Source organism: Choloepus didactylus, chromosome 1, assembly GCF_015220235.1.
Source record: "Choloepus didactylus isolate mChoDid1 chromosome 1, mChoDid1.pri, whole genome shotgun sequence".
Lineage (NCBI taxonomy): Eukaryota > Metazoa > Chordata > Mammalia > Pilosa > Megalonychidae > Choloepus > Choloepus didactylus.
The window spans coordinates 61979946-62002632 of record NC_051307.1 but is presented as its reverse complement, the minus strand read 5'-3'; the positions used below and the strand labels follow the sequence as shown (position 1 = coordinate 62002632).

The 22687-nt window shown below is 37.0% G+C and overlaps 1 protein-coding gene across 1 annotated transcript in view; it reads left to right on the top strand.

Annotated features, from left to right (window-relative positions):
- DCBLD2 (discoidin, CUB and LCCL domain containing 2) overlaps positions 1–22687 on the top strand; it is a 111420-nt gene that overhangs the window by 79772 nt on the left and 8961 nt on the right. The window contains exons 4-12 of the mRNA XM_037834170.1: positions 1296–1347; positions 3835–3907; positions 4231–4364; positions 5866–5906; positions 6785–7000; positions 8427–8551; positions 19796–19946; positions 20761–20847; positions 20932–21057. Coding sequence (XP_037690098.1) covers positions 1296–1347; positions 3835–3907; positions 4231–4364; positions 5866–5906; positions 6785–7000; positions 8427–8551; positions 19796–19946; positions 20761–20847; positions 20932–21057 — 1005 coding nt within the window. The remainder of the gene's footprint in view (positions 1–1295; positions 1348–3834; positions 3908–4230; positions 4365–5865; positions 5907–6784; positions 7001–8426; positions 8552–19795; positions 19947–20760; positions 20848–20931; positions 21058–22687) is intronic.

The window sequence follows — 22687 nt, the reverse complement described above, 5'->3', positions numbered from 1 at the left end:
GGACAAAACAGGTATCTTTTTATCCCAGGGTATTAATCTTAGACTTCACCTTCTAATCTTAGAAGCTGAAAATTGTTTTGGCGGGGTAGGATAGTGGAAAATTGATTTTTATTGATGCTGTGTTAAGATTGCAAGGTTTGAAGAGTATATGGGTAATTCCGTTAGTCTCCTTTCCCATTCAGTCAGCCGGGTAGAAGTAAGGCCCTATGCAGACATGTATCTTCTTAAATTCCTAAAACAGATTTAACTTAATTGTCCTTCAACTCTCTGTGGTATACAGAATACTAATCCATAAAGTCACTCTCAAAATACTACTTTCCTGTTGGTATATAAGGAAGGAAGGAAGGGAGGGAGGGAGGGAGGGAGGAAGGGAGGAAAACCAAGTGCCTGGTGTATGCCAAAGGTTTGACTTCCATAGGACCGGGACAGCATCTGTGAGGAAGCGAAAGAAGGCTAATGTGGCAAGAAGCCAAGACTGGAGCAAGACCAGACTGGAGAATGGGGCGGGACTAGGTTTTTCAAGACCTCGTAGGCTGCTTGGCGGAGTTTTCTCTCCATCCTAAGAGCAGAGGGAAGCTACCTTATACACAGCCTGTGAGCAAGATCTTTGTTAGAGGCAACTCTTATTCACATTTGTTGATTTCTAGATAGACTGTTAAATTTTTAAAGTTCTTTGTTATTTACACCAGCACTTCCCCAACTTTAGTGATAAAGAATCATCTGAAGGGCTTATTAAAACAGATTTCAGGCCCCACCTCTAGAGATTTCGACTAAGTCTGGGTGGGGCCCAAGAATTTGAATTTCTGAGTTCCCAGAAGATGCTTATACTGCTGGTCCTTCCCATTGACCAGATTGTGAGTAGCAGTCATCTAAAACCACAGAACTAACTTACTACTCGAGTCATTTCCCCTCCTTGGGTATAACCAGCAAAGGATCATTTTTATTCATATAATAACTAAGAAGTAATTTTCTCTTTGTGTTTTGGGAACCATATTTTACATAAGCCATTTTAAGGCTATAAAAGTGTGCCTTTTCTACTTACGATAGTGATTTTACAAGGTGGTGTGGGAGCAAACAGTATTTGGGAGACATTGTCCCCTAAATCAAGATACTTAAAATTGGAAAGTAATTGTGATTAACAAAGCTTTTAAAATGTTTTAAGAGACACCTTGATATGTTGTTGAGCAGTGGTGTTTGGGATTTTTAAACAGTTGTTTTTTTTGTTGTTGTTGTTGTTGTTTTGTAAGAGTAAATCTGTATATTATTGAATCATTTTTTTATTTTTGTTTTCCTAGATCTTATTACTTGTTTGGACACTGCATCCAATTTTTTGGAGCCTGAGTTCAGGTATGACTATATTTTTAATATTTTATTTTTTGCTAAATGCCACTCTTCATCTACTTCTTTATCCTTATATTATATACCCTTGAGATTACTGCATACAGTGTGATACATTATCATTGGTCTAAGACTTCAGTAAATTAGAGTTTATTTAAAACTGTTGAGCTACCATGTTTACATTTTTATTTCATTGTAGAACTTGAATCTTCTTTACAATGAAGTTTCATTTTAAAATTGCTTTAAAGGTATAACTAATTGCTCTTCAAAATCTTGCAAAACTAATAAAGGTAGAAGAACTATTTATATTTTCTCAATAAAAGGAAGGGGGATACTTTAGGCCTTTATAGAATTCTTCCGCATTTTTACCCATATAGCATTTCTGCTACTGTTTCCCTGCTTCATGCTCTTGTCTCTTGCCCAGACAAGGATTAATTTCTAGTTGATCTTCCATATCTGTGCTTTGCTGACTTTATTCTACCATTCACATTGTTGCCAAGTTACTTTCTAAAATTCATATCTGATCACTTCTCTGCATAAAAATCTTTAGGAACTCTGTATGACAAAAAATGTTTAAATTCCTTATCTGGTCTTCTGGATCCTTCACAGGTAGTCCTTGGGTCTTTTTTTTTTTTTTTTTTTTTTTGTCTCATCTTTTGGTTTTTATTCATGCTGAAATTGCTCAGTATTATTTACACTGCTCTGCGCTCTTAGGACTTTTGCCTGGAGTCTCTTTACTCTTCTCTGCTTGGTAAAATAATTTTCATTTTCAAGCCCATTTCACTAACCTACCCCCAACTTCCTACCACTCCCCAAAGAATCTTAATTTTGTCTTCAAGAATGGTTCTGTCTTGGAAGGGTGTCCTCTTCGGCCAGGTGCTTCATTGAAGGAGAGAACTTGCTAGGAGCTCCAGGTCGTTAGATGTGACCCTGGCATCAGTGTATGGCAGGCAGCCCTGCCACAGGGAGAACCCATTTGGGACAGCTTTCTGCTCTCCATTCTCCATCTGTCTTGTCACCATCCAAATGCAAGCTCCCATCTTCTCTCACCTGGATTATTGCACTGTCTGCCTAACTGTCCCAACTTCCACTTATGCTTCCTTGTAATCCCTTCCAAGGAAACAGAATAATGTTTTTAAAATATATATATCAGATGGTACATGTAAGCTGTCAAAATCTTTTAGTGGCTTCCTATTTTTACATAGAAATAAAATCCAGACTCCTTACCATAGTCCACATGGCATTAGCATAATTTGGCCCCCGCTCACCTCTCCAGCCTTCTCTCAGACTAACCTTACTCTTTGCTCACTGCACTCCACCTGCCCTGGTCATCTTCAGTTCTAGACCACCCCAGGCCTTCCTCATGGCGATACTGTTCCTTCTGATTGGTGTGCTCTTGGCTTGCTCCAGTGATGTTCCTTAGCCCTCCACAGAGGCTTCACTTCCTCAGAGCCCCATTCCCTGACTATGGTAGAACAGAGCCCTGGGTAAAGAGCACAGACTCTGGTGCTCATCTGCCACTTAGCAGCTGTGTGTCCTGGGCACACAGTTGCCTCTGTTTTCTCATTTGTAAAATGAGGATAATACTAGTACTCACCACTTAGGGTTGTATTGTTGATTACATGAAGTGCTTAGAACACTGCCTGGCACATACATAGTAAGTGTAGCAGTTTCAAAATCTAATCAATTATTTGTGTAAGTATCAATTGAATGTCTTCTTTCCCCACTGGAATGTAAGCTCAATGAGGACAAGGGCCATATCTGTTTGGTTGACCTTTGTACCTAGCTCAGCTCAGTGCCTAATGGATAACACAATAGACAGTCAAATAAATGTGTTGAGTGGGTGGGTGTGAGTGAGTGAGAAAGTGAGTAAATGAATAAATGAATGAATGCCAAACATTTTTTAATACACCTTAAATTGGTTCAAAAAAGGGCTGGTAAAATAAAATGGGGTTTATCCATAAAATAGAATATCATGTAGCTATTAAAAATGATGAACTATCTCTTGCAGTAGAAATATGTATACCATTCATTATGAAATAAAAATAAAGCAATATATAGAATATGAAATAATTTTTGTAAATATTTGAAGATACGTTATATGTATATGCATAGAAAAAAGTCTGAAAGGGCTTTTTAGTAATTGCAGTTCTCTCAGGGTGATGAGAATATCAGTGATGTGTACTTTTTCATATGTTCTGGATTTATCAGAATATTCCATATTATGCATGTATAAATAAAATTTGAAGGGAAAAAACCTTCCCAGATTATTTTTCTGATGGAGAGCCGGGAAAAAACACTAAGTAAAATATTTCTATCTTTATTTTATCTTATGTATTTTTAGTAAAAGTCATGACATAAGTTATAAAGGAGGTTATAAATAGCAGCAAAGAAAATTTGAGTCACTGGCTCACAAATTTCATTTACATTGGAATGAAAAATTTTTCCCCGGAAGGTACAGTGTTATAGACTCGTTTACTTGTTTTCATCTTTCAGTAAGTACTGCCCAGCTGGTTGTCTGCTTCCTTTTGCTGAAATATCTGGAACAATTCCTCATGGATATAGGGATGTAAGTTGGATATAGACTTATTTTAAAGTTGTGATATAACTTTATTTTTTTTCTTTATTTTTTTTTAACTCCATATTAGGTAGATGTGCATCTGCTATATATCTTTATTTTGATATTTATTTTCTAGGATTGCTCCTTTTTAGCAATATGTAATGTTTTATTCCTTTTCTTTTGTTAAAAAGCTGTTCTAGAATAGAGGATTAATAATTCCGTATTTATTAAGAAAACTACCCAGAATAACCAATTTCCTGTTAAAGTGTGTCTTGTTCAGGAATTTATCAAAAGCCAATTAGAAACTAATCTTTTCTTTTTCCTTCTGCAAGTCCTCACCATTGTGCATGGCTGGCGTGCATGCCGGAGTAGTGTCAAACATTTTGGGTGGCCAAATCAGTGTCGTGATTAGTAAAGGTATCCCATACTACGAAAGTTCTTTGGCAAACAACGTCACCTCTGTTGTGTAAGTATACATGCTTTTTAAAATACGCATACTGCTAGGGTTAGAAGTCTCCTAACTAGACCTCAGCAATATCACTTTTAGCAGTGTCAGTGAAAAATATTCATGCAATGAACATTCATATTTGTGTGTGCTCAGTGTTTGAGTGTATTGAAGAGTTAGTTTCATGAGGATAGGCAACATGGTACTATCTGAGTTTATTCTACTTCAAAAGTGTTGTCATCTGGAAGGATGGTATGTTTCTTTCCTTCTTTTCTAAGTGTTAAAAAATAGTCTGAGATAAGAATCTAGATATTTGTAGCCAAAACCTAACTTATCTTTAATTTGGATATCAGAAAATGTAACTTCTCTGTTCCTTATAGACCCAGGATAGATTGAGGATAATTGAAATACTTTGAAGGTAAATGAAATTTTGACATAAATGAGCAGTAGTATTATTTATAATGAATTCCTCTCTCATCCCAAAAGATTGTTTTAAGACTGTAGTTTCATGATATCTACATTGTTCTACTCTTTTGAAAAGCAGGCTAGGCATCAAAAGCAGGACAAATTGCAATAGATCATCAAACATTAAATGGAAGTACAGTATTGTCTATCCTTTTCTTTACTCTTGCCTCTTCGATAGGTTCATTCCTGCAAGCAATTCTAAGCCTAGTTGAAACCAGCTTCTCTTCACAGTTAGTAAGCCAGTTTCATTCAGAAGACAAGAGCATGAACTGTACCTAGGACTGTATAGGGCAGGAGGCCTGTAAAGGACCAGCTAGTAAATATTTTAGGCTTTACAGCACACACGTTTTTGTTGCTTATTCTTCTTTGTTTTTTGTACAACCCTTTAAACTTGCAAAAAACATTCTTAGCTCTCTGGCCATACACAACAGGACTTCAAAAAAAAAACAAAAAACGGTGCATCCTTTTCTTATGGTTTGAGTGTTATGCTCAAGGCTCAAGGAAGGATCATATACTGACAGTCTTATCTCTCCAAGTTTCTTGGAGTCCTATGACTTATCCCTACCCTGTCCCCATTCTCCCTGCTTAACTATTCCCATTTGATATCCAAATGTGATGTGGCATTCTAATGCTGAAACTTTTTGTTTTCAGACATGTTGATTTCCTTTCACAAATGCAGTTTTATTAGTAGCCAGCTTTTCCTCTGTTTATCCCAGTAAACCTGAGCTTCCTTATCTGAGAATTATACTTTCGCCAAAAGCAGGTGCCACAGAAAAGTTTTAGGGGTCAGTTTATTTCAGGGAAAAGAAATAAATAAGTACATATTATAAGTTATGTGGATACATATACACAGTTGTATATTAAACTGGGCACCAGATACTTGTAAAGAAAGTTGTTTATGCTGATTTCAAAAGTTGTTTTGCTTAGAATGAGACACCTTTTTGGTAGAAACATCTCAGCTGTGTAATTTTTAGCCATATTCCTTTAAACAGTAATATAAAAACAAGTCTATAATACTGTGTGTTATGTGAGTGTAACCAAAAAACCTCTTTTTCAGGGGACACTTATCTACAAGTCTTTTTACATTTAAGACAAGTGGTAAGCTTTTCTTTTCGTTGTAACTTAACTTAATAGAATTTGTTTAATAGCTAATATTTTTTAATAGTGACTGTGCCAGACCCTGTGCCAATTCCTTTTTTTTTTTCTTTTTTTTTTTTTTTTTTTTTTTTTTTTTGGTACTTTCCATTTAGTCACCACAATAATACTGTAAGGTAATTGAGGTACTTACTGATATAACAAATAGAATAAATTGGAAGTTTTATGTTAATAGGGAAACAATCATATAAACAAGGAAGTTTCCTTAGAAAAGGTGACTTTTGAATTTGTCTAAGGAAGTAATTCATTAATTCAGTAGAAAACATTGAGTGTCTTTTATTTGTCAGGCCCTGTTCTGGTTCTGATATAACAGAGAACAAAATAAACAAAATCCTGTCCTCCTGGAGCTTATATTCGGGTGGTGAGAGGTTGGCAATAAACAAATGAATAAGTAAATGATTGTTCATAAAATGATAAGATATAGAAAAGTACAGCCAGGAAATACAGAAGGGACAGATTTGCCAGGGAAGGGCTTATAGAGAATGTAACATAATAACAAAACCTGAAGTCGTCAGGTAAGGGAGTAAGTGATCCAGTTATCTAGGGAGAGTGATCCAGGAAAAGAGTAACGTATCTCCATTATACTAATAAATATTGCTTGTAAAATAAATATGTTTGTAGGTTTTCTAACAAAGCACAAAGGTGGACATTTGTTCAAGAAACATTTGCCTAATTTTGGGATTTCTCTATTACTGTATGTTATTAGTATAGTATGTGTCAATTAAAGGTATTAAAGGTGCAATAGAAAGTTTGAAGTGATCCAGTTTATATAGATTTTGAATTTATACGTGGAAAACAAATTACTTTCTTTTTTATTTCAGGTTGTTACGGAACACTGGGAATGGAATCTGGTGTGATCGCTGATCCTCAAATAACTGCATCATCTGTGCTAGAGTGGACTGACCATACAGGGCGGGAAAACAGTTGGAAACCTGAAAAGGCCAGGCTGAAAAAACCTGGACCCCCTTGGGCTGCTTTTACCACTGATGAATACCAGTGGTTACAAATAGATCTGAATAAGGAAAAGAAGATAACAGGTTAGGAGACATACTTTTCTGGAACAATTTATAATAGTGATTTTATTGGGAACCTGGTAGGTAACATCTAAGATTTTCATAGAAAATTAGGACACTGAAAATTTAATTTTATGATTTTAACTTTTCTTCATTAGTATTAATATTATTAGAGGTGATTTTATAAAATATTGCAGGGGAGAGGAAATGGCTTTCAATTATCACTAGTTTTTCTTTTTCAGAGTAATATGATTCTTTCTAAGGTAGTTGTTTCAGTTTGCAAATGCTGCTGTTATGCAAAATACCAGAAATGGATTGGCTTTTATAAAGAGGATTTATTAAGTTACAAATTTACAGTCCTAAAGCCAGAAAAGTGTCTAAACTAAGGCATCAAGAGGATACGATACCTTCACTGAAAGAAGGCAGATGGCATCTGGAATACCTCTGTCAACTGGGAAGGCACATGACTGGCATCTGCTAGTCTCGGGTTGTTTTTCACCTCCTCTGTTTCAGCTCCTGTGCATCCTTGCTTCTTTCTCCCAGGGCATTTCTCTCTGAGTGTCTGAGAGTTCTCTCTTAGCTTCTCCAGGGCAAACTCTTGGCTTCATGTCTTAGCTTAGCATCTCCAAACATCCTTCTGTCTTCAACTCCAAGCATCTCTAAGCATCTCTGTCAGCTCCAGCTCCGCTTCTCTCTCTCTTCCTGTGCCTCTTAAAGGACTCCAGTGATCTAATTAAGACCCACCTTGAATGGGCAGGGCCACAGCTCCATGGAAATAATCTAATCAAAAGTTTCCACCCGCAGTTGGGTGAGTCACATCTCCATGGAAACAACCTAATCCAAATACCCCACAAGACTGGATTAAAAGAACGTGTCTTTAGTGGAGGACATAATCCAAACCGGCACAGTAGTGTTTCAGTATAGTGATCTTGTGACATCTGAAATAGCCATTTCTTACAAATCATTAATGAAAATTTATGGTTAAGGCATCCAATTTAAGTGCTATGAATAACTGATATTCCATACATGTTGCATATAAATTTAATTATTTAGGGGAATTTAGCAAATGGCTCGAACAATTGTTTGGGATTGGTTGAGATAATTTTATTAAAAAGAATTATTTGTTTTGGTACTTGAAATAATAATAATTTTTAATCTGTTCATTCCCAGGAAGTCACTCTTAGTAGTTGAAATATATTTCACAATGATACGAGCACAAGCTGCCAAAACGAAATAGCTCTTTCCTTATATGAGTCCATAATTGTTCCTGTTTCTACAAGAGAATAAAGCCAAGGGTTTAGCGCCTATTATGATGAAACCTTTGAATTCATGCATTTAGATATGGAAATGTGGCATAAGTAGAAATACCTGAACAATATTTGTGCTGCAAGGCTGAACAACTTTGGGAATCAGACCGTGTGCACTAATAGAAAGCCTCTTCATTCCCCAGGCATTATAACCACTGGATCCACAATGGTGGAGCACAATTACTACGTGTCTGCCTATAGAATTCTATACAGTGATGATGGGCAGAAATGGACTGTGTACAGAGAGCCTGGTGTGGAGCAGGATAAGGTAAAATGATTACCAAGGTATTTGACAAAACATTTCGAAAATTGAACATTTTCTAGGTCACAGCAGCTTCTCCAGTGTAAAAAGAGAGAAAAATTAAATATCATTTTTGTCTTACACTGCCCTCTGCTGGTTATTTTAGGTAGTATTAGCTATTGACTTTATCCTACCTACAGTTTAAAAATTCTCTAGTTCAAAGTTTCTTTTGGTGATTGTAAGCATACGTATGTTTCTGGTTCTTGTCACTGCATTCTTAACTTGAATTGTTTAGACACTCTATTAAAGTTAAGTCTACAAAAGGGACTTCAGATTTTATCAGTTCACAGACTAATAGCCTAATATCTATACTCTGATGAGGGAAAAACACAAAAAAAGATATAGGCCAAAGTATATTAAATTATAGAACATTAGAGAATTGGGAGGTCATTTCAAGATCATCCCAGCGAGTTTCATCTTAGGAAACTTATACTTTCCTATCTGAAGAATTTCCTTAACATCTATGGTAATTATGAAATTATTGTTTGGGTTAGCAAAAAACTGTGCTGGAGTGAGTCACAGCAGATGATAAAGGATGGAATGTAGGCAGAGGTGAAGCTTATCCAGATCTTTATCCCTTTCTCCCAGGCTGGACAAGATCCACCACATGGATCTTGTAACTGGGAATTCCCTGTCTCAAAGACATCTAGAGTTGGAATTATGGACACATTTATGCAGTGAAATTTCCCTATGAATTTCTTTTTCACTTATATGATCCTGTCATCTGTCTCTCTTATTATATGTATGATTTGCTAATATATCTTCAGTTACCACCTTTTTCATCTCTATCTGTTCAAAAATCTACAGAGACTCCCTATTATCTTTCATATGGATCTGAACACTTCTGCTGTTATTCAAGGCCGCCTTTCCTCTCTCTTACTTGATATCCCGTGAACTTCATCTTTGGTGAGCCTCTGCCCATTGAAGCAAATAATAATATTGTCTCCATACCTATCCTGCTCTGCCAATTCCCCCAAGTCTGACTACTCTTTACTCCTAGCATATCCATATTTATTTGTATAATATTTATTATATTGTGAAATAATTAAATTTTTGAAACTACATTAATATCCATGCTTATGTTGTAAAACTTTCTAACATTGAATTATAATTATTGAAAAAGACTTTCTTTTGCCTTTCTTTTTGAACAATCATTTCACGGGGTAGAGAATTCTAGGTTGGCTGTTTTTCCTTTCACCGCTTTAAATATGTTGATCCATGTTTTTCGGCTTGCATTGTTTTCAGGGTGAATTCTGCTATCATTCTTACTTTCTTTCCTCTATATGTATTGTCTTTTTTCCCTCTGGCTGCTTCTGTTAGGTTTTTTAATTTGTTTTAAGCAATTTGATTATTCTGTGCCTTTGTGTAGTTTTCTTCATGTTTCTTCTGTTTGAAGTTACTAGAGTTTCTTGGATCTATAGGTTATAATTCCCATCAAATTTTTTTTTTTTTTATCATCATTTTATTGAGATATATTCACATACCACGCAGTCATACAAAACAAATTGTACTTTCGATTGTTTACAGTACCATTACATAGTTGTACATTCATCACCTAAATCAATCCCTGACACCTTCATTAGCACACACACAAAAATAACAAGAATAATAATTAGAGTGAAAAAGAGCAATTGAAGTAAAAAAGAACACTAGGTACCTTTGTCTGTTTGTTTGCTTCCCCTACTTTTCCACACATCGATCCATAAACTAGACAAAGTGGAGTTTGGTCCTTATGGCATTCCCAATCCCACTGTCACCCCTCATAAGCTACATTTTTATACAACTGTCTTCGAGATTCATGGGTTCTGGGTTGTAGTTTAATAGTTTCAGGTATCCACCACCAGCTACCCCAATTCTTTAGAACCTAAAAAAGGTTGTCTAAAGTGTGCGCAAGAGTGCCCACCAGAGTGATCTCTCGGCTCGTTTTGGAATCTCTCTGCCACTGAAGCTTATTTCATTTCCTTTCACATCCCCCTTTTGGTCAAGAAGATGTTCTCCATCCCACGATGCCGGGTCTACATTCCTCCCCGGGAGTCATATTCCACGTTGCCAGGGAGATTCACTTCCCTGGGTGTCTGATCCCACGTAGGGGGGAGGGCAGTGATTTCACCTTTCAAGTTGGCTTAGCCAGAGAGAGAGGGCCACATCTGAGCAACAAAGAGGCATTCTGGAGGAGACTCTTAGGCACAAATACAGGGAGACCTAGCCTCTCCTTTGCAGCAACCGTCTTCCCAAGGGTAAAACTTATGGTAGAGGGCTCAACCCATCAAACCACCAGTCCCCTATGTCTGTGGTCATGTTAGCAACCATGGAGGTGGGGTAGGCGAATACCCCTGCATTCTCCACAGGCTCCTCAAGGGGGCACTACATCGTTTTTTTTTTTTTTTTTTTTCCTTGTTTGTCTTTTTTCTTTTTTTTTTTTTTTAACTTTCCCTTCTTTTTTCAAATCAACTGTATGAAAAAAAAAGTTAAAAAGAAAACAAACATACAATAAAAGAACATTTCAAAGAGACCATAGCAAGGGAGTAAGAAAAAGACAACTAACCTAAGATAACTGCTTAACTTCCAACATGTTCCTACTTTACCCCAAGAAAGTTACATACTATAGCAACATTTCAGTGAACTTGTTCCTACTACATCCATCAGAAACTAACAGACCATAGTCATTTCTGGGCATCCCCAGAACGTTAAATAGCTTATCTGTTCTTCTTGGATTATTGTTCCCCCTTCCTTAATTGCTCTCTACTGCTAGTTCCCCTACATTCTACATTATAAACCATTTGTTTTACATTTTTCAAAGTTCACATTAGTGGTAGCATATAATATTTCTCTTTTTGTGCCTGGCTTATTTCGCTCAGCATTATGTCTTCAAGGTTCATCCATGTTGTCATATGTTTCACCAGATCGTTCCTTCTTACTGCCGCGTAGTATTCCATCGTGTGTATATACCACATTTTATTTATCCACTCATCTGTTGATGGACATTTGGGTTGTTTCCATCTCTTGGCAATTGTGAATAATGCTGCTATGAACATTGGCGTGCAGATATCTGTTCGTGTCACTGCTTTCCGATCTTCCGGGTATATACCGAGAAGTGCAATCGCTGGATCGAATGGTAGCTCTATCTCTAGTTTTCTAAGGAACTGCCAGACTAACTTCCAGAGTGGCTGAACCATTATACAGTCCCACCAACAATGAATAAGAGTTCCAATTTCTCTACATCCCCTCCAGCATTTGTAGTTTCCTGTTTGTTTAATGGCAGCCATTCTAACCGGTGTTAGATGGTATCTCATTGTGGTCTTAATTTGCATCTCTCTAATAGCTAGTGAAGCTGAACATTTTTTCATGTGTTTCTTGGCCATTTGTATTTCCTCTTCAGAGAACTGTCTTTTCATATCTTTTGCCCATTTTATAATTGGGCTGTCTGTACTATTGTCATTGAGTTGTAGGATTTCTTTGTATATGCAAGATATCAGTCTTTTGTCAGATACATGGTTTCCAAAAATTTTTTCCCATTGAGTTGGCTGCCTCTTTACCTTTTTGAGAAATTCCTTTGAGGTGCAGAAACTTCTAAGCTTGAGGAGTTCCCATTTAGCTATTTTCTCTTTTGTTGTTTGTGCTTTGGGTGTAAAGTCTAGGAAGTGGCCTCCTAATACAAGGTCTTGAAGATGTTTTCCTACATTATCTTCTAGGAGTTTAATGGTACTTTCTTTTATATTGAGATCTTTGGTCCATTTTGAGTTAATTTTTGTGTAGGGGGTGAGGTAGGGGTCCTCTTTCATTCTTTTGGATATGGATATCCAACTCTCCCAGCCCCATTTGTTGAAAAGACCATTATGGCTCAGTTCGGTGACTTTGGGGGCCTTATCAAAGATCAGTCGGCCATAGATCTGAGGGTCTATCTCTGAATTCTCAATTCGATTCCATTGATCTATATGTCTATCTTTGTGCCAGTACCATGCTGTTTTGGCAACTGTGGCTTTATAATAAGCTTCAAAGTCAGGGAGTGTAAGTCCTCCCACTTCGTTTTTCTTTTTTAAAGTGTCTTTAGCAATTCGAGGCATCTTCCCTTTCCAAATAAATTTGATAACTAGCTTTTCCAAGTCTGCAAAGTAGGTTGTTGGAATTTTGATTGGGATTGCATTGAATCTGTAGATGAGTTTGGGTAGAATTGACATCTTAATGATATTTAGCCTTCCTATCCATGAACATGGAATATTTTTCCATCTTTTAAGGTCCCCTTCTATTTCTTTTAGTAGAGTTATGTAGTTTTCTTTGTATAGGTCTTTTACATCTTTGGTTAAGTTTATTCCTAGGTACTTGATTTTTTTAGTTGCTATTGAAAATGGTATCTTTTTCTTGAGTGTCTCTTCAGTTTGTTCATTTCTAGCATATAGAAACATTACTGACTTATGTGCATTAATCTTGTATCCCGCTACTTTGCTAAATTTGTTTATTAGCTCTAGTAGGTGTATCGTTGATTTCTCAGGGTTTTCTAGATATAAGATCATATCATCTGCAAACAATGACAGTTTTACTTCTTCTTTTCCAATTTGGATGCCTTTTATTTCTTTGTCTTGCCGGATTGCCCTGGCTAGCACTTCCAGCACAATGTTGAATAACAGTGGTGACAGCGGGCATCCTTGTCTTGTTCCTGATCTTAGAGGGAAGGCTTTCAGTCTCTCACCATTGAGTACTATGCTGGCTGTGGGTTTTTCATATATGCTCTTTATCATGTTGAGGAAGTTTCTTTCAATTCCTACCTTTTGAAGTGTTTTTATCAAAAACGGATGTTGGATTTTGTCAAATGCTTTTTCAGCATCTATTGAGATGATCAATTGATTTTTCCCTTTCGAGTTTTTAATGTGTTGTAATACATTGATTGTTTTTCTTATGTTGAACCATCCTTGCATGCCTGGAATGAACCCCACTTGGTCATGGTGTATGATTTTTTTAATGTGTCTTTGGATTCGATTTGCAAGTATTTTGTTGAGGATTTTTGCATCTATATTCATTAGGGAGATTGGCCGGTAGTTTTCCTTTTTTGTAGCATCTTTGCCTGGTTTTGGTATTAGATTGATGTTAGCTTCATAAAATGAGTTAGGTAGTGTTCCATTTTTTCAATGTTTTGAAAGAGTTTGAGTAAGATTGGTGTCAGTTCTTTCTGGAAAGTTTGGTAGAATTCCCCTGTGAAGCCATCTGGCCCTGGGCATTTATTTGTGGGAAGATTTTTGATGACTGATTGGATCTCTTTGCTTGTGATGGGTTGATTGAGGTCTTCTATTTCTTCTCTGGTCAGTCTAGGTTGTTCATATGTTTCCAGGAAATTGTCCATTTCTTCTACATTATCCAGTTTGTTGCCATACAGTTGTTCATAATATCCTCTTATAATTTTTTTAATTTCTTCAGGATCTGCAGTTATGTCACCTTTTTCATTCATTATTTTGTTTATATGGGTCTTCTCTCTTTTTGATTTTGTCAGTCTAGCTAGGGGCTTGTCAATCTTGTTGATCTTCTCAAAGAACCAACTTTTGGTGATATTTATCCTTTCTATTGTTTTTTTGTTCTCTATGTCATTTATTTCTGCTTTAATCCTTGTTATTTCTTTTCTTCTACTTGGTTTAGGATTGGTTTGCTGTTCATTTTCTAGCTTCTTCAGTTGATCCATTAGTTCTTTGATTTTGGCTCTTTCTTCCTTTTTAATATATGCGTTTAGTGCTATAAATTTCCCCCTTAGCACTGCTTTTGCTGCATCCCATAGGTTTTGGTATGTTGTGTTCTCATTTTCATTCGTCTCTATATATTTAGCAATTTCTCTTGCTATTTCTTCTTTAACCCACTGATTGTTTAGGAGTGTGTTGTTTAACCTCCAGGTATTTGTGAATTTTCTAAGTCTCTGATGGTTATTGACTTCGAATTGTATTCCATTGTGGTCAGAGAATGTGCTTTGAATAATTTCAATCTTTTTAAATTTATTGAGGCTTGTTTTATGTCCCAGCATATGATCTATTCTGGAGAAAGTTCCGTGAGCACTAGAAAAGTATGTGTATCCTGTTGATTTGGGATGTAATGTCCTGTAGATGTCTGTTAAATCTAATTCATTTATCAGATTGTTTAGGTTTTCAGTTTCCTTATTGGTCTTCTGTCTGGTTGATCTATCTATAGGAGAGAGTGATGTGTTGAAGTCTCCCACAATTATTGTGGAAACATCAATTGCTTCCTTTAGTTTTGCCAATGTTTCTCTCATGTATTTTGTGGCACCTTGATTGGGTGCATAGACATTTACGATTGTTATTTCTTCTTGCTGAATTGCCCCTTTTATTAGTATGTAGTGGCCTTCTTTGTCTCTCAAAACATCCCTGCATTTGAAGTCTATTTTATCTGAGATTAAAATTGCTACACCTGCTTTCTTTTGGCTGTAGCTTGCATGAAATATTTTTTTCCATCCTTTCACTTTCAGTTTCTTTGTGTCCCTGTGTCTAAGATGAGTCTCTTGTATGCAACATATTGATGGTTCATTTTTTTTGATCCATTCTGCGAATCTATATCTTTTAATTGGGGAGTTTAATCCATTTACATTCAACGTTAAAACCGTGAAGGCATTTCTTGAATCGGCCATCTTATCCTTTGGATTATGTTTGCCATATTTTTCCCTCTCTCTATTAATATCCTTTATTGTACCCATACCGAATCTCTTTAGTACTGAACCTTTCTCCAAGTCTCTCTGTCCTGTCTTTGTTTCTCTGTCTGTAGGGCTCCCTTTAGTATCTCCAGTAGGGCAGGTCTCTTGTTAGCAAATTCTCTCAGCATTTCTTTGTCTGTGAAAAATTTAAGCTCTCCCTCAAATTTGAAGGAGAGCTTTGCTGGATAAAGTATTCTTGGCTGGAAATTCCTCTCACTCAGAATTTTAAATATATCGTGCCACTGCCTTCTCGCCTCCATGGTGGCTGCTGAGTAGTCACTACTTAGTCTTATGCTGTTTCCTTTGTATGTGGTGAATTGCTTTTCTCTTGCTGCTTTCAGAACTTGCTCCTTCTCTTCTATGTTTGACAGTGTGATCAGTATATGTCTCGGAGTGGGTTTTTTTTGGATTTATTCTATTTGGAGTTCGCTGAGCATTTATGATTTGTGTATTTATGTTGTTTAGAAGATTTGGGAAGTTTTCCCCAACAATTTCTTTGAATACTCTTCCTAGACTTTTACCCTTTTCTTCCCCTTCTGGGACACCAATGAGTCTTATATTCGGACGCTTCATATTATCTATCATATCCCTGAGGTCCATTTCGAGTTTTTCAATTTTTTTCCCCATTCTTTCTTTTATGTTTTCATTTTCCATTCTGTCATCTTCCAGGTCACTGATTCGTTGTTCAACTTCCTCTAGTCTTGTACTATGAGTGTCCAGAATCTTTTTAATTTGGTGAACAGTTTCTTTAATTTCCATAAGATCATCCATTTTTTTATTTAGTCTTGCAATGTCTTCTTTATGCTCTTCTAGGGTCTTCTTGATTTCCTTCATATCCCGTACTAGGGTCTCATTGTTCATCTTTAGTTCTTTGAGTAGCTGCTCTAGGTGTGTCTCTTCTGGTCTTTTGATTTGGGTGCTTGGGCTTGGGTTATCCATATCGTCTGGTTTTTTCATATGCTTTATAATTTTCTGTTGTTTTTGGCCTCGTGGCATTTGCTGACCTTGATAGGGTTCTTTTAGGGTTTGTAGACCAGTTGAAGTCCTTATCTCTAATTTATCAGATCTACAGCTTCGTGGAGTACACTTTCTCTAACTAACCAGCAAGTGGCGTCCACGAGCCACCTGTTCTCCACAAGACAGATCTCCCCTGCTTAGCCTTTTTGGTGAGTGGGGGAGTGAGTCTTGTGGGGCCCAATTGGTGTCCCAAGCTTGCGTGTGTAGTTGGTGTTGCCTGCCCTGTATGTGGGGCGTGTTTCTGGGCAGTCGGGGAGGGGGGGTGGCCCTAACAATCAAATCTCCCTGATGATCCTAGAGTTTTAAAGCTACTGCAATAGTCTAATCCTTCAGTTCAGTCCTGCCACAGTTTGTCTCTGCCACTGACCCACAAGTCTTTGGTATTGGCGTATGGCTCCTGAGACTTGCAAGTGGGCCCCTCTTCCAGGCTGTGCACCCCGGGTCCTCTGTTGAGGGATGACTGTGCTATGTCGCAGGTGAGTGCCGTCCCCCCAGGGCAGTTCTGGGCTGCTGGGCTGTGTTGGGAGGCTCCCAGTCTGCTCAAATGATGGCTGAATGGGGCTCTGTTAATTCACACTGCTCCCCCTTCCCAGCTCTGGGACATTCAGCTGAGGTTGCAGGGAAGGCTAATGTCCACGCCCAGTGTTGTGGTGTGTGCCTGTTATTTGAAGCACTTCCGTCACACTGGGTTGTCTGGGGCAGCTCTGGGCTATGGGGCTGGCGATGGGCAGGAGTGTTTCCTGTCCACCAGGATGGTGGCTGTGAGCGGACACCCCCCTTTTCTTGGGAAGTTGTGTTGTTTAGTGAATTTTCTCAGCCACTGGATTATTGCCTTTTGTCTCAGAGCTCTCTTAGTTCTGCTCTTGACTTGACGTGCCCAAATTTCAATTCTTTGAAGCTTTCTGTATTGAGCTTCTTAGAGTAATTGTTTTAGAAAAAGCAAAAAGGATTTAAAAAAAAAAAAAAAAAAAAAAAACGGCCCTCCTCAGAGATCTAATGGGTTATTGAAATGCTAATAGACAAAGCAACCAGGGCCATTAAGGAAAGGTGCCCAGGGCAGAGAGATCAGCCTTGCTTCGGGATTTGCATATGCGCCTCAAGGCCTGATCTCCGCCCTTCCCCTTTCTGTGTTCACCAGAACTCCAAAAATCCTCTGCTTTTATTTTGGAGTTTTTCGTGTTGTTTTTTTTCTATGCCTGTCTCCTCTCTGCTGGGCTGGCTGCTCTCAGAGTCTCTGGTGTCTGGCCTCAGTCTATCTATGGTTGGAGTTTGAATCAGTAGAATGAGTTTCCGGTAAGAGCAGCCACTGCAATTCTCCCTTCTCCTTCCTGGAGCTGACAGCCCCTCCTCCCCCGGGACTGAGCCTGGCAGGGAGGGGCGCGGGTCCCCTGGCCGCAAAAACTTACAGATTTCGCTGATCTCAGCAGTTCCACGTTTTCATGAGTGTTGTATGAAGTATGCCCAAAGACAGATTGCTCTGTGGTGTCCAGTCCACGCAGTTCCTGGCTTTTTACCTACTTTCCTGGAGGAGTAACTAAAACATACAGCTCACCAGTCTGCCATCTTGCCCCGCCTCTCTCCCATCAAATTTGAGGCCATATTTTTTCAAATATTCCCCCCTTCTTAAATCTAATTACACAGATATTATGACCCTTGAAGGTATTCTGCAATTCATTGATACGCTGATAAATTTTTTTTCTTATGCTTGTTTTATTTTAGAAATTTTTATTGCTTTGTCTACAAGTTCACTATTCTGTCTTCTGCAATGTCTAGTCTGCTGTTAATCCCATCCAGTGTATTTTTATCTCAGCTATACTATTTTTCACTTCTAAATTTTCAGTTTTAGGTTTTAAAAAAAATTCTTTTATGTCTTTCCTTAACATGCTCATGCTTTTCCCTACCTGCTAGAATATATGGAATATATTTATAATATCTTTCTATGTCCCTGTCTACTAATTCTACCATGTGTAATATCTAGGTTTTTTTCTGTTCGTTAATACTTCTCTTCATTATAGGTCATAGATTGCATGCCAATAGTTTTTGATTGGATGCCAGACAGGACAATGTTAACTTTACATTGTTTGGTGCTGGATTTTTTTTTTTTCCTTTAAATATTTTTGAGTTATCTTGCTATGCAATTAAGTTACTTGGAAACAATTTGTTCTTTTCAAGGATTACTTTCAAGCTTCATTGGATGGGACCTGAGAGCAGCGTTTGTCTAGGGCTAATTTTTCCTTACTACTGAGACAGTGCTCTTCTGAGTACTCAACCTGATACCCGGTGTATTATGAGGTTTCTCCACTCTGATTGTTGAGAATGTGAGCTATTCTCAGCCTTGTGTGAGCACTGAGAATTGTTCTCTGGCTCTTTTCCAGAGTAGTTTCCTTATGTGCAAAGATTTAAGAAGCCCTCTGCATATACCTAGAAGTCTTTCTTTCTCTCTCTCTCTCTCTCTCTCGCTCCCTCTCCCTCTCTTTCTGTGCAGCTCTCTTCTCTCCTCTACTTGCTCTGCAAATGCTAAGGAATGGCCTCCCTGATCTCTGAGCTCTGTCTCCTCCACTTAGTCAGCCCACCAGGCTCTGTTTGGAATCTCCCTCCCTGCAATGAGGTCTGGAAACTCTCTAAACAATATTAGGGCAAAAGTAGGGCTTGCATATTTCACAGGGTTGTTATGAATTGCTTCTGAATTAATCACAGGAAAATGCTTTGTAAATAACTTAAGAGCTGTTCCAGGGTAAGATACTATCATTATTTGTTTGAAATAATTCAGGAAATGAGATAGTCACTTAAAATCATATTTCTACCTAAGGATATTTTATAAAATACATTTGTTGCCATTTAGTTACAATCATTAAATTAGGTACAAAACAGAATTTCATAGTGTTTCAAAGTCATTTTTCTGGTTCAAGTGGCAAGAATGAATGAAAACTGCATATATATATATTCATATATATATTCATATATATGACTGTCTTTATGCATTTTATCCAGTAGGTGGCAGTGTATATCTGTTATGTTTGTTAGTATATGCTCATTTTGTTTATTGAGAGAAAAATATTTAAAGAACACAAGCAAAGCTTTTCTTCTAATGCTTCTTTAGTTCATTTATGCTTTCCTTTTAAAATAAAATTAGTATGTTTAAGTAGTTACTAATTCCACAGGATTAGGGTTACTAATTTATTAGTACAATTAAAGTTGTCATTGCAATTGAAACCCTCTTCCCTGATTGACAAGTTAGTACTCTTGTTAAATTCTTAAATCATAATAAAATTTTCATATGCACTATTTACCTTATGTGTAAAATATTGATGAAAAATGTACAGCTTCTTAACATTTTTTCCAAATTTTGAGTATTTTATTTTCTTAGAAATTAATTCTTCTTTCATGTCATAATTTGCAGATCCCATTTAAGGCCCAGACCAAAAAAAACTAAACAAAAACATGTTTAAGTGAGGGTCCTTAGCCCTGACCTCTGTTGATGTAAAGTACCAATTTTTTGTTGTTTTTTAAAGATATTTCAAGGCAACAAAGATTATCACCAGGATGTGCGTAATAACTTTTTGCCACCAATTATTGCACGTTTTATTAGAGTGAATCCTACACAATGGCAGCAGAAAATTGCCATGAAAATAGAACTGCTTGGATGTCAGTTTATTCCTAAAGGTAAAGCAACAGTGTATTTTAAGACATTATCTTCACTGGAATGTTAATTAAAAATGTGTTTTCTTTTCTCAGAGAAAGTAATTAAGAATAATGCTACAGTTTCTATGTTTAAGCTCTAAATTGCAGTATCTTCTTAAAGAGATTTTTAGAAATAAATAGTTTTCCTGTTTGAAAGTCAGATATTAGAAAGTTTCCAGAATTCCAAGTGGAAGAAGAGATAGCCTTATTCATGAGATCATGTAATGAGACTGCTTTCCAGGTTTGGTCTTCATATTATTAGTTTTTAATCTGGTCTCACATAATAGAGCACTTATGTCACAAACGCACCAAAGATTATAGCAGTCACCTTAGCTTAAGTGCCTTTTACTTTGAATAAATTAAAAGTGAGACTAATTTCCTTCAGTAGTATATATAATTTTTAATACTTTGTTAACTGTCGTATCCCTGAAGCCTCCACAGTACCTGACTTATAGTATGCCCTCCATACATATATATTAAATGAACTGAATGGGTAATATATCAAACTCTGGTGACACATTTATAGCTTTAGAGTTCAACATAATTCCCCTTCCTGTTATTCTTCTTCCTAAGAAGATTATTTTTAGATGATTTACTTTAAAACTAAGATGTTTGGATATATTCGTGCATTCAATGAAGAGTATAATATTTATCTTTCTGATACATTTCTCTCTGAAATTTAAAATTACTCTGAAGAATTAGGAATTTTAGGACATTTTGAAGATGGTTAAAATTACTGTTTTTCACTATGATCTTATAAGTAAGATGTATAAACTTTTCCTAACCATTTTTCAAGGTCGTCCTCCAAAACTTACTCACCCTCCACCTCCTCGGAACAGCAATGACCTCAAGAACACTACAGTCCCTACAAAAATAGCCAAAGGTATGCCTACTTTAAATGTGAGAATAGCTTTATAACCAACTTGGTGTCAGAAAAAGATAAAGAGTTTTTAAAATTTTTTTCAAGGTCGTGCCCCCAAATTTACTCTACCACTACAACCTCGCAGTGGCAATGCATTTCCTGCACAGACAGAACAAACAACTGCCACTCCTGATATAAAAAATACTACTGTAACTCCAAATGTAACCAAAGGTATGCAAACTCAAAAATTAACATCTATTACATAATAGTGTTTTCTGTGTGTTTTTTTTAGTTAAGGACTGAAGAACATTTCCAGCTTAAACCCTTAGTTTATTTTCCTCTCACTATGCTCTTTAATTATAATGAAAAACTCATTGTTCTAAGGTCTCTTTTCTGGTACTGTGTAGAATTGCTCTTTAAATGTTTAAAGGTGACTGCTATGTTCTAGATGTTTTCTTGTGATTTTTCCCCCTTAATGCTAAACGTGGATTCCCAGGTTTAAAAAATAGATATATTTCTAGAAGTAACTAAAACCATAGCATAAAATGAACCCCCTCCCCATTGTATATTATGAAAGTAAATTTACAAGTAGAATTTACTTCCAAATTTTATGAATGATAAATAAGTTGTTAAAACATATGAAATATAATACGTCTTCAATTTTGCTAGCTATTGAAAAACAAATTTTGGTTAAGAAAAAAGCATCAATGTCATATTGGAGTTGTTATTGGTGCTAGCAGATAAAAACTCTACTCATTTTCAGGAAAGTGCAGAGAAGAGAAAGCAATTCATTTAGAATAACTTGTACCACATAGAAACGAACCATTCTCATATTCTGTGCTCTCAACTCTTAGCACTTTTTGTTTCTTCTAAAACTGAAAATTTGCCTAGATTCAGATAACTTTCTCCGACTTTTCAGGTCTGTTTCTTTCCTGTCTTCTGAGTTATCTCCCTACAGACCAGTTTCTTTCACATGCTGTAGAAAAAGCTAGAAGCAGAAGCTAGAGAGAAGCAAGAATTCTCAGAAGGCAAAACCTCTCTGTGTCCCTAGTGTGCCTCCTACTAGTGTGCAGAAAGCATGCATTTGAGCAGAATCCCAGACCACATCACTGGACGGAAGAACAGTCATTTAAAAGTTTTGCTCGTCTTAAAATCTGATTATAGAATCTTAGAACCTCAAGATTAAAAGTGTTCTTGAAGTCTTTTCTTCCAAAACTTAAAATGAGTAATAAAGAATGTGCAGTCTTTTCAGTTCAAGACAAGAACTGTGCTTTGGAACAGTGGTGTGTATGGACTTTTATATTTTTCATACTTGAGCAGATGTGTAGGTGTTAACTTTAAAGCCTCTCATTAAATTGTACTGCATGTATCTCAACCTGATTGTTCTCTCCAATTTCATAAGTCCTAGGGAAAAAGCCCATTTGCTTTTCTGAATTCTCTGTGTTTGCTAGCCTGAGTCATGACTTCTTTTGTGTGTACCTCCCCTCTTTCCCATTTTCACAACCTGTTGGGAGTGATGCTGGTGCAAATCATGTAATGGTCAAGCAAATCATGTAATGGTCAGGTTTGTGGCACCATAACTTCCAGGTCCTCACTCAGTGGGGCCCTCAGCCCTGGCCAGCAGTCTTTCTGTGTTTCCCTAATTAGCTTTTGTGTGTGTGTTCTCAGTAAAGAACTATAAAACCTTCTCCATATTTTTCAAGGCCCTGACCAAGAGAGCTTCACTCATTCTCAGATAGTGACCCCTCTGACTTCACAAAGCCATTAGAAGGAAACTACAAACTCGCCTCTAATTTTCTATCCTACTGCAATGGGAAGGAGGTTCCTTGTACTACCCAAGGCCAATCGCTTCGCTTGTGCC